At 38.8% G+C, this 12,385-nt stretch overlaps 1 protein-coding gene across 3 annotated transcripts; it reads left to right on the forward strand.

Moving 5' to 3' along the window:
- Positions 1-1,287: 1,287 nt before the first annotated feature.
- On the forward strand, positions 1,288-11,116 carry LOC122663805 (F-box protein At4g22280-like). Of its 3 annotated transcripts, none has more exons than XR_006333225.1 (5): positions 1,288-2,353; positions 2,916-3,065; positions 3,173-3,539; positions 4,398-4,514; positions 11,105-11,116. XR_006333225.1 is itself a non-coding variant. In XM_043859451.1 (5 exons), the coding sequence occupies exons 1-3, from the start codon at positions 1,397-1,399 to the stop codon at positions 3,518-3,520; spliced, it is 1,455 nt and encodes a 484-aa protein (XP_043715386.1). In that variant the 5' UTR covers positions 1,288-1,396; the 3' UTR covers positions 3,521-3,539; positions 4,398-4,413; positions 11,103-11,112. The 3 variants fall into 3 exon arrangements, 2 of the variants coding, with proteins under 2 accessions (XP_043715386.1, XP_043715385.1); XM_043859451.1 differs by having other exon boundaries at positions 4,398-4,413; positions 11,103-11,112; XM_043859450.1 differs by lacking the exon at positions 11,105-11,116 and having other exon boundaries at positions 4,398-4,522.
- Positions 11,117-12,385: the final 1,269 nt, after the last annotated feature.

Raw genomic sequence — 12,385 nt, forward strand, 5'->3', positions numbered from 1 at the left:
GGCAGAGGTGTCTTTTCATATGGGGAGGAGAGAGATAGACTCATGGGAGTGCTGCCGTAGGCCACACTCCCGGACAGAGAACTTTCCCCCTTTAGTAATTTATATTTTCTATTAGTTAGCTAACGATGAACTGACTCAGTGGATTTTGAAGATGAGGGAGTGTACATGAAGTCATGAACACGAGCCATAGTTCACGGGTATCCAGAATCCAAAGGGTGCCTTTAGAGGCCAAAACTTTTGCCTTGAGGCCCAAAAATCGTCCTACACTCTCGAGTGAAACCAGCAACATATTAACACTTCACAGTTTCTATTACCAAAAATAAAAGAAGTCTCATGTCTTCGTAGTGGACTCTGCAACCCAAAGATCTCTCAATCCATCAAATAAGGTTCGTTTGGTCTTTAATCTCTGTTTTTTCTTTTCTCCTCCGTTTAAATCCTTCATCGTCTGACTGTAGGTTCTTCTGGGTTTTGGTTTTTGAAGCCGAAATTTAATTCTTGCATATCTCCAGGGTTTGATAGTTAAACCCGATTTGCATCCTCTAGTGGGAACTGTGAAGCATCTGATATGGAGAGAGATAGAGAGCGACCAAAATGGTTTTTTATTAGTTTGGAGAGACAAAGTGAAGTCAAATTCTTGAAACCCATAAACAAGTTTCTTCTATAGTTGTAGGAATCTGAAGGTTCTGCATCAGAGCCAGTGTGTCAAATGTGGTTGATATAGGAGCGTAAGTTTAAATACATCTTCAAGACTTGCACAATCTGATTGTTCAAATGCTGTTTTCACTAGCCTGTTGTAGGAGTAAGTGATGCCTTCAATATTGAGAGATCAAAAAGTTTCTTGAGAGTTGGGGGAGATTAATTGAAGTCAAATGCTTGAAAGTCGTAAGCCAGACACTTCTGTTGTAGTTGGACTATAGGTTTTGGTTGCAGAGTATGTTTAGAGTGGTCGTCCCATTTAGAATTTTTGAACCGAGGTCAGCTCTTCATTTCCCTACGATTGACGTTAAATTAACAAAAAATATATAGAGTTATATTTAAAATAAGAAAAGCACCATCTAATTCTATTGTTTTGAGTTCATTCCCTGCTAATTTTGATGTTTTTGTTTGGGAGAAAAGCTCTCTCTGGGGGAGAGTACGGTCCATGCCCAGACATAGAGGGGACGAAATGACCGCCCCACCTCATGAAAGGAGGAACTCCCGGCCCCATAATGCCAATGCATGCACTCTTGGTCCCGTGCACACACAGGGGCCATCCTCCCCCACAGAGAACGCAGACCCTTTTGTTTATGTAATGAAATCTTGAGTTTTTCCATACAAGTTAAAGCCTACCATCTAAACTTGCAGGGCCTCTGATAATTAAGCACCAGCTTCTAGTCTCGGTAGGAGCTCGGGAATCATGGAAACAACTGGTTTATACCCTTTTCCTAAAAGAATTATGTCTCATGAGGAAGAGAACACAGAAGAAGGAAAGGATAAGCTCAGCAACTTCTCGGATACCCTCCTTCATCACATCCTCTCTTTTCTTCCAACAAAATATGCTGTTAGAACTTGCATTTTATCAAAAAGGTGGAAGTACATCTGGAGTTCTGTTACCAGTCTTGACTTTGATGATGGGTTGTACAATGCTGAACCAGGGAAGAAGCGAATCAGAGCAAAAGTGGCCAATTTTATAAATTTTGTGGATAGGGTACTGATTCAAAATGCATCAAGTTTGGATAAGTTCCATCTCAAATGTGGTAGCTCCTGTGATTTTGATCACATTAATGCTTGGATATGTGCTGCTATTACTCGTAAGGTTCACCAGCTCTGTCTCTCGATTTCTATGAAACAGCTCCTTAAGTTGCCACACTGCCTCTTTACTTCTGAATATCTGGTTAAGTTAGAATTGGTTGGAAATTTTGTACTCAATGTTCCTTCTTACATCTGTTTATCAAGCCTCATTATCCTCTATCTTGAAAGAGTTACTTTTGTTGATGATGTCTCAGTGGAACAACTCTTTTCAAGCTGTCCAGCACTTGAAGTTTTGACTATAGATGATTGTAGATGGGATAATGTAAAAAATTTTGACTTAAGCATTCCAACTTTAAACTGTTTGACCATATATCACTGTAATTCGACTGGGCACAAAATCAGGTTTAATCTTCCAGCCCTCGCAGTCCTCACGTATGCTTCCTATGCACCTGAACAATTTATAGTTGATGACTTGTCCTCCCTAATTGAGGCATCAATTGGAGTTGGATTGAGTGACGATCAATATAAAATCAAATGTAGTATGCATGGTGATTGTGTACATGCTCTTCTTGAAGGGGTTGCTCATGTGAAGATCCTGGATTTGGATGGTGACACAATGGAGGTATCCTAGCTGACTCGTTTATTTATTTATTTTTGGTGATATAGCTGAATCGTTTATTGAAGTGCCAATTTTTTCTGATGGCAATTCTTATTATTCATTTATTGTTTCTTACATTGGTGCAACGGTAAAGTTGCTTCACTGTGACCAAGTAGTCACAGGTTCGAGTCTCTGGAAACAGCCTTTCCGCGAAGCGAGGGTAAGGCTATGTACATTATGGCCCTCCCCAGACCCCGTAATGGCAGGAGCCTTGTGCACTGGGTATGCCTGTTTTTTTGGTTTCTTCAACCAAGAGGGTGGGCCTTAGTGCAACGGTAAAGTTGCTCCTTTGTGACCAAGTGGTCATGGGTTCAAGTCTGGAAACAGCCTCTCTGTGAAAGCAGGGGTAAAGCAGGGGTAAAACTGCGTACATTATGATCCTCCCCACATCTCGCAGTAGCGGGAGCCTCGTGCACTGGTTACACCCTTAAGTTTGTTTCTTCAACCAGGTTCCTGGAAAATTTTTGTAGTTAATTTTATTTCATACATGATTTTAACTAAATTTATGTTATTGTGTTGTGCCAAGACTCTCTCATTTGCAGCAGAACACCCATATTTGCCTATATTTCCTAATTTGAAGCGCTTGGGGTTGGGTGTATGCAAAAATTATGGTTGGGGAATGCTCCCAGACCTACTTGAATGCTCACCTATTCTTGAAGTTCTTCAATTTTATGAGGTAAACCAAAATTCATGAACAATTCGAGTACTGCAAAATTAGCCTCTTTACTTGAATTTTAATTTTTTTTACCAATTAGCTCTAACCCTTTCTTTGTTTGAATCCAGGGACTTGTACACACTGAGGGTCAAAGGAAATTCAACTGGGATTCCCCACAAAGTGTACCTTATTGTTTGTTGTCACACCTCAAATCAATTGAAATTTCAGAATTTGAGGGGGATGACCAAGAGTTCAAAGTGATAAAATTTCTTGTGAAGAATGCTAGAACCTTGGAGCGGCTGGTTGTAACTTTTCGGGAGGGGAGGGTTGTTGTGGAGGAACAATTGGAAATTGCTCAGAAACAACAATTGAAAATTGCTGAGAAATTTTTAAATCTCCAGAAGGGGTCTAGGCATTGTAGCATTTTGATTGGCACAAGTTTTGGTTCAATCTACATAAAGGGATTGAAGGGATAGTACAATTTTGAAAAATTAGGTTGGTTTTTTATTTGTCCTCAATTTTATTATGTGATTAAATTCAAAACATTTCTCATGAATTCTTTGCCTTTGCAAAACTTTGGAACGTCTGTGTTGTATGATCTGCCATTTTATTTGATTGCTAATTGACCCTTGTGGAATTTTAAACTGTTTCTCTAGTAATTCTTTTAACAAAATTTAAATGGATAATTGACAATACTTGTGGAATTTACAATACCATGCAATCATCACTAGAACTGTCTAGTATGATCTAGCTGTGAAAATTTGTGCCAACATAATTTGATACAACCTGTTTTTGTATGTCAAATGCTGAATTCTGGTTCCTTTTCAAAAATCATGAAAGCCTGTCGCAGTTTTAATGCACTTATTTAGACTTGCAATCTGCTCTGGTTTAAGCTCATGTCTAACCATTTGAACTGTGGTCAGTTTTGTACATTCGATATGACTACTACCAGACATGTCCATAGAAGGTTGTTAGTAATCAGACTGCACGGTTTGGAGGAGCTTCTGTCTCTTTACTAGAAATCCTTGTGAATTTGAATCTTATAGTCCATTACTTCAGTTGGTGGCATTGTTTTTAATGCTGGCGGGTCTTATATAGTTACTACTCTTTATTGGTAACTTTAAAGATTCTCATAATTCTTGTAAGCTGCATTAAAACAAGCAAACACAAAAGACTATTCTTATAGATGTAGTTTTGTATTCATGTGGTTTAAATATAAATTTCTCAATTGCACCAAATTTGATGCTCTTAATCCTGATATTTCCTCCAGATGCGGTTTATCTGGAATTGCAGCAGAGCTGCTGCAATTTCTTTTTACTAATGTGCTAATATTAATCCTTATGCTGGAAACAGGATAATGAACCACATCGTCACTAATGGAGAGCCCAATTACCTGACCAGATTTAGCTGTGATCCTGGGGATCTAAAATCTTTCTGAAATTGCATTATATCTGTGATCTATTATGAGCAGTTCTGGTGACATGGAGCGTACATCTTCAATCATGATGAATTTTTTGAGGCAGCAGGTAAAGTAAATATCATGCCATCTCATACTATCTAGAGGCTGAGATGAACTTTTTGGGGCTTAAAGCTAGCGAAGGATTCCCAATTAGTGATTTAATGTTGAGTGAGGTGAGGCTAGATGACTTCAGGAATAGTGATGCCCTTTCTGAAATGTTCTTTTGAATTTTATGTATATGCCTAGAAAATGAACTGTATTCATGATGAAGCTGTGAAGGATCTTGATTGACTGCTGAATTTTTTTTGTTTCCTGGATAAATAATATATCATATAATAGTATATTTTGTCAGGCTTGGGCAAAGTAATGAACTTGGGAGTTGGGATTCAGGATATGATTCAAACAGTATTAGGGTTGATGGCAGGTAATATTTGCTAGGTCTGTGGGATGAGGACATGGACATTGTAGTCATTTTATGACAAATGAGTTCTAGTTTTATTCAATGTTGGATTGAAAGAGAATCAACTCTGTTGATTTGTGTTATTTTCCTAATATATTACCATATCTACTCTTAGCCGGCATTTTAATAGCCAACACTGTACATATAATTTCCTGAACCACTAGAGTTGAAAAATCAGATATTTCAACCCTTGCCTTGGATTTTTTTTTTGGGTTTCACTGCCTTGGATTATTTTTTGGATGGGAAATAGGTATCTAAAATTCATGTCCTCTTTGTCTATGACAATTACTTAAGCACAAAATTATACCTGATTGAAACTGAGTTCGTGGCTTTGATAGATAAATTTGGATCACCTATCATGACCTTTTGTAGGTATCGCGGCCTTCGAATGTGGGTCAACTCTGCCTTTCAGATGAGCTCCGAGAGTTTCTCATGGCCCCCTTTGGCGACGAGGTCTTATTGTATCTTCTCTATGTTGAATCACAAGAATAATCATGGGGATTGGGATCATGCTTAATAAATAAACGGAACTGCCAACTAAGATTAGGGTCTAGGACCCAATGGGTGTAGTCCTATCTGAATGACCAGAAAGAGCTACATGATTCTATTTGGTCTGATCAGAGATTAGGTAAGGGGTCAGGTTACGAGAATAGGAAGATATTAGCACCCCATCTCATCTGGTCGAACAGATCTTTCTATTAGATGCTAAATATCAAATATTCTTCCTTTCTTATAATTCTAGATCAACACATAATGCTAAATAACATATGCATGAGAAATCAAATTTATGATGTTTACCTACATATAATCATGATCTATCTTATACGATAAAACATGTAAAAAATATACTAATTAATATGTACACTAACACAGTATGCATTAACGATTTGCATTGTACCAAAAATGAAAAATGTCAAGTATACCTTTATGTAAGAATTCAATGGACTCTAACTATCAGTTATCTCCAGGCTCAGGTGGAGACAGATGCAGAAATCGCTTTCTTTTTACTCAAATTGAGATCAATGGATTTTGTGAGAGGCTTTCATCACTTGGATAGAGTGACGGCTAAGGGAAAATGTTTTGTTATCTGTATGTGAACAGTATAACACTCATAATTGACCAAATATCAAGAAAACATGGTTATAGGTTAATTAGACCACAAGTCGGATAATCGAAGGTTCTACCCATGCTTGTTTGGCAAAGCAAGAATTTAAGGAAGCAAAGTGAAGGAAAATGGGTCTGTGAAGCTCTCTCTCTCTCCCTCACCGTTCTCTCTCTGTCTTCTTTCTCCAATTCTCCTCTAGAGGGTAGGAGTCCCTCCTATTTATAGGGGTGACCCCCACTTTCGTGGCGCCGCATAAACACACCGTGGTGCCGCGGTTATAGTATCCCTTTGAGGCCATTTTTTAGGGTTTTCTAGGGTCATTTGGCATTCGGGGTGCGATTTCTTTTTCCATCTGTATCTTGTTGTCATCATTGTCAGGGGTGGTGACAAAAATTCAGTGTCTACAGTTTGCCCCTCTTTGGTCGAGACCTATGTCACAACCGTATAGGACAAAGACAAAAGAGCATCTGATTTTGTCACCAAGAGCATTTATTGCTGGCGCCTTGCTCAGAGATGACAGAGTTGCAATGCAAAATCATGAACGGTTAATCTCGATGAAAATCGGTTGATAAACTACGGTAAAAACTCGATTAATCGCGTGAGAGTGATGTGATACTTCTCGATCGTATGCAAAATGAGGGTGATGTGGCACCTCTCAACCATATGCAATCATGTGAGGGTGATGTGGTACCTCGCGATCGTATGCAATCATGTGTGGGTGATGTGGCACCTCTCAACCGTATGCAATCATGTGAGGATGATGTGGCACCTCTCGACCATATAAAGGCAGAAAAAAATGGGCCCAATGGGCCAATATTTAATTTTCCATGAGTTTTGTGGCTAAAGCATACCTGCGGTGTCGTGGTGATGTAGGCAAGACTGCTGCAGCATCACGGTAAAAATTTGCGTGATGCCGCCTAGTGAGCGACTCCCCTCATTTTCTCATTTTGTTTTTTTTTTTCTTTGGAGCTAACTTTGCCATTTTCTCTCTAGAGCTCAATTTCAATCCATTTTTTCCATTTTCTTTGTTCACTATGAGCTTCCACAAGCGCGCGCATCTCAGTCGTCAGGGTCTGGGCTTGGGCACTACTGGTAAGGATGATAGAGCGGTGTGGTATACTTTGGGAAACACCCTAAAGGATATGAGGCATCACCTCTACTGTGTTGTGTGGGGATAGCTCAAGCAGGTATGTCTCCAACCCTCAAATTTATTTATTTGTGCATTATGTTAGATTCTTTCTTAGGTACTAACATACACTATCTTAGGTTTACTTATGATGCACTGATCGAATCAGAACCAATAGATATCACCTTAGATACCTATTGGCACGATAATCGAGGTAAAACCAATAAATACCACTCTAGGTACCTAATGATACACAAATCGAGGCAAAACTAGTAGATACCACCCTAGGTGTCTAATGGCACATAAATCGAGACAAAACCAATAGATACCACTTTAGGTAACTAATGGCACACAGATCAACATAAAATCGATAGATATCACTCTAGGTACCTAATGGCATGCAAATTGAAGTGAAACCAATAGATACCACCCTTCGTACCTTATGACACATAAATCGATGTAAAACCAGAGATATCACCCTAGGTATCTAATGGCATGAAAATCAAGGTAAAACCAGTAGTTACCATCCTAAGTACTAATGGCACACATATCGAGGCAAAACTAGTAGTTACCATCCAAGGTACCTAATGGCATAAGTATTATCATTTTTTTCTTTGTTCTTTTTTATTTTTATATCCTTAATTTTTTCAATTTTGCAGGAACTTGCCTTCCTAGACTTCAACAAGTATTCCCACATGAAGAAAGTGATGAATTGGTATGACGTCCTCTGTCCTGTTGTGAAGGAGCAGATATTGTTGGACTTGTGTGTGTCCATCAAACCCGGTCCGGTCCGGTTCAACCCGATTCTTTTTTGTATTGAACTTTTATACATTTTAGTTTAATATTATCATATGCGATATAAACTTTTTGAATATTATGTGTCCATAAGTGTTATTTAAAATGGTAGTCACGACTAGGGTTTGGGCGGGACACCCTTATCATATGGTCGTCGTATTGGATATGCCTAGACATGTGATGTCAAGGTACGAATGCGAGTACTCACATGTTTGATGAGTGTATTGGCAAAGAATCTACTTTGGATTCCCTCATGTATTACTGTCAAATGTAGGAAGGGATAGATATATGTCACTGGCACCCTTTGCCTGAGGGAACCCTGTCGCTGCAAAGTGTGATCGCATTCTTTGGTTCATCAATGACTAAGACTCAAGCGAGTCAAAGGCAGTGTTCTGGGAATGCGTGAACACTTTGTGAGTGAAGGAGTTATCCAACATGGTCACCACTGCCCGATTGGGGAACACCAAGATTGAGACTGTCTTTGTATGGTCGGATCAGAATTTGGATCCAGTACCATTTTGGAAATGGTTTTGCAAAAATCTATTTTATATAAAATAATAGATTATATATGTTTATTTGCACAAAGTGTTTTATCGAGTTTTTGCGGGACCTGATCAGATGCACATACGCTCTTATATGGACATGTACTATAGATTGGGGTTTGGTAATACATGTGTACATATCCTAGATTCCATAATGATGGTGTTGATTAGTGGGGGGGGGTTGTATATGATAATTTATTATCATATAGGGAGTTATTTGGAATTTGCTAAATTAATTGGTTCTTTATTTAATTAATGGATATGATGCTAATTGTAATTATTCATAAATATCAAATAAAGTAACTAATTAATACTTTTCTTATTAGATTCTGCTTCTTCACCTTTTAGAAGCACTTTGAGTTTAAACAGAAGTGCCAAACTGAGAGAGAGAGTCAGGCTCTCACAGGGATTAATCTAATCCTATTAGGGTTTTTAATTAAACCCTAGCTCTATATGAGGAGACCAAAAATGCAGAAAGGGGGCAGTGCTCCACGTTTTGGCCTAGCCCCCTCCCTCCTACATTTTGGTCTCTCTCTCTCCCTCTTGTGATCTCTCTCCTTCTTCTTCTAGTTTCTCTCTACTGCAATTGAGAGTTAGGGTTTGAGAAACCCTAGATCTGTATTGAAGAATTTGAGAGCATCTGGGATTGGCTTGAAGAACCTTGGTAGCACCATTGGAGGTTTAGATCTGTTTACTTGGAGCGCTCATTGGAGGAAAAACCATGACCTATTGGAGGAGCAATACTTGAGGCTCACCAGGTTAGCAATTCTTTTGATTCCTCCTGTTATTAATTATTAAATATTCATGGGATGCGAAATAGACCCGAATCGATTTATTTCCGTTACGCATTTGGGTATGGGATGGATCCTTCTTGCCATGTGATGGATTAGAGATGATTTTTTTTGTCTTTTTTGCATTCCATAATTGCATAGGACACATGAGGGAAGGAAAAACCCTAACAGGGATTGCACTAGGGTTCCCATGGGCAACCATGGGAAGCCTTAAAATTAAAATGGGGCACCCATGGGATACCATGGGCTAACCCAGGACATGCAATACCCTAATTGGTTTATAATTGGTTTCCCTAGGGAACCATGGTTTTATCCCTGGACCATAGTTTAACCTACTGTGTGGTATCAGAGCCACCTTTCCCACCCATGGATATCATATAATTAATTGGATGTAATTATTGTATATGAGATGCAATATTTATTCATGATAATATGGATGGATGTTTTTACACATGACTTATAATGGTTGCAACAACCTTCCTAAATGCACATGGGTGGTCATAAGGTAGTAGTTATTCATGTAACAACTTTACCATGTGCACATGGGTGGTTATGGTTGTTGTAACAACCTTGTCCATGTACGATGATGGAATTTTATTTTTTTTGTAATGTTTTTATTTTTATTCCATCATAGGGTTTAAAACCCATCATTCCAGATTTAATTAAAAAAAAAAAATTTGTACCCTAGATCCCTACGGTGCCAGTGGCTACTGCCTACGGTGCCAATCACTGCTGCCTATGGTACCAATGGCTACTGCCTACTGTGCTAGTGGCTGCTACCTACAGTGCCAGTGGAGCCATGTGGCTGCTACCCATGGTGCCTTATGCAACTGCTGCCCAGTATGTTTGGCAGTGTTTTTCCCTTCAAAACATTAAAAAAAAAAAAGGAGTTTTTTATTTGATTTATTGCTTTATGGGATGGAGGAAGATGGGTGAAGAGATTCTTCTCCACACTCACTTGGGAATAAATTGGATTCTATTGTGAATTTGGGTACATATTTTCACATGAGATCTGATGTTTTGTTTCTGGAATGATCCATGTGATTGTGGGCCCCATATATAATGTTACATTGTCTATGTGATTATGGAAATGACATTCTAATAAAATGGATGGATTATTGATGTATGTGATACATGGAGTTATGGGTGGATGTGATGTTTCTCTCTCTTTCTCTCTTTCCCCCTATCTTTTTTATAAACAAATGTACTCCACTCCATGGGCAGTCCAAATGGTGGATTGGTTTCTCCATGCGAGGTTTCTTTATTATGAAAAGTAAAGTGTATAAAATTTTTCCTAGGTTTCCATTATAATTTTAGAGGAGCTAGGACTCCCAGGGCATGTTGATGGTGATCCACATGTGGTGCTCAAAGCTTATGGAGATGCAAACCACCTACATTGAAGACGTGATCGCTCGGAGGAGATGATTGAGGCGTGGCATCCATAGCATGATTGATGCACCCAAGTTATTAGTTTTATTTTTATTAGGAGGGTTCTTTAATTGCTTCTGATAAAAACGCAGCCATCCCATAATCACTTTTAATTAATGTTGATTAATTATGTTGTTTAAATCTATCCATGATATATGAGAGTTGATTAATCCCTCTTTGATCATAATACATGTATAATATGGACTAGTCTAAATCGGTAGACATGTCCATAGCCTCCTATTGAAGATAATTGTAGAAATTATGTGACATGACCCCACATAAGCCGACAGGTCCTGTCACATGGTTATCTATATTTACCTCTATCTAGATATGTTATGGTATGGATAGTGAGAGGGCACTGCGACAGTGGGCTATCTTTCATGATTCCATGATTTTAACTAATGCAATAGATAAGTACATGACTTGGGTATATATCAACTTATAGGATCTGGACATGACACCCAGGTGGTCAAAAATATTGGAAGCCCATGAGGTAGACAGCTTAGTCCACACTACCATGGTGTGTATAATGACTTCCGACAGGGTAAGTTATGCATTCAAGGGTTGTAGGTATCTAATTCATCTTTTGGGTCATGAGGGAGACCCAAATCATGAAAGACCATTGATGTGTGTATGCTCAATTTTGATTTCAATGGTTGTTAATATGCATGTGTTTTATTTGCACATGTGTAGATAATTATACAATGGTTGCCGTTAATTCCAACCTGTTAACACTCATTAGCGAATACAAACTTAATGGTACGAATTATGTCGATTGGTACCAGAGCATTAAGTTGCTCCTGATTGCTGAAGGACTGTACACAGTTCTAGATGAACATGTTCCTCCTCAATCCGACCAAATTTTTGAGGCAAATGAAGAGATGCAGGATTTTCTCATGAGGGATTCCAAGGCATCGGTTTATGTCATAGGATCGTTGGAAAAGTCAGTTCTAGACTGGGTCAAGGATATACGCACAGTTAGGGGTAAAATGGATAAGCTTGCTGAATTGTTCTACAGGCAATTGGCACACGCATATCCTGATGTGGTGAGTCAAATCCTCAACTCCAAGATGTCCCAAGGGACTTCAGTGATGGATCATGTAATGAAGATGATCAATTTGTTTGAAAAACAGGAATCCATGGGGACTGAATTCAGGCTGCGATATAAGGCCGATGTGATCTTCGTATCATTCATTTCTGCCTATGCACCCTTTAAGATGTCCTACAAGATGTCAGATAAAGAGATGGAGCTCACCGAGCTTGCTAATGCATTGGTAGAGGCAAAAGTTTCCTTGAAAAAGGACAAGGCTGAGGTCAATGCAACTGATGTGAAACCTTCTTCAAATGGGAAGAAAAAGAAAAAGGAAAGTAAGGGTAAGACCCTAAAAACCAAGGGTGGGAAGTCTGGCAATAAAGGCAAAGGCAAATGCTTTTATTACAAGAAGGAGGGTCACTAGAAAAGGAACTGTCGTGCTTACCTGGTGACTTTGAAAGACAAGAAGCCGGATGAAACAGAGGCTACTAAAGAAGGTACATGTGATGTTCATGTTCTTTACAAGTCTAATTTGTCTTTTAAATCGACCAATTCTTGGGTGGTGGATAGTGGTTCCACTATTCATATTTACAATGATTTGC

The sequence above is a fragment of the Telopea speciosissima genome, chromosome 6 (genome assembly GCF_018873765.1).
Source record: "Telopea speciosissima isolate NSW1024214 ecotype Mountain lineage chromosome 6, Tspe_v1, whole genome shotgun sequence".
NCBI lineage: Eukaryota > Viridiplantae > Streptophyta > Magnoliopsida > Proteales > Proteaceae > Telopea > Telopea speciosissima.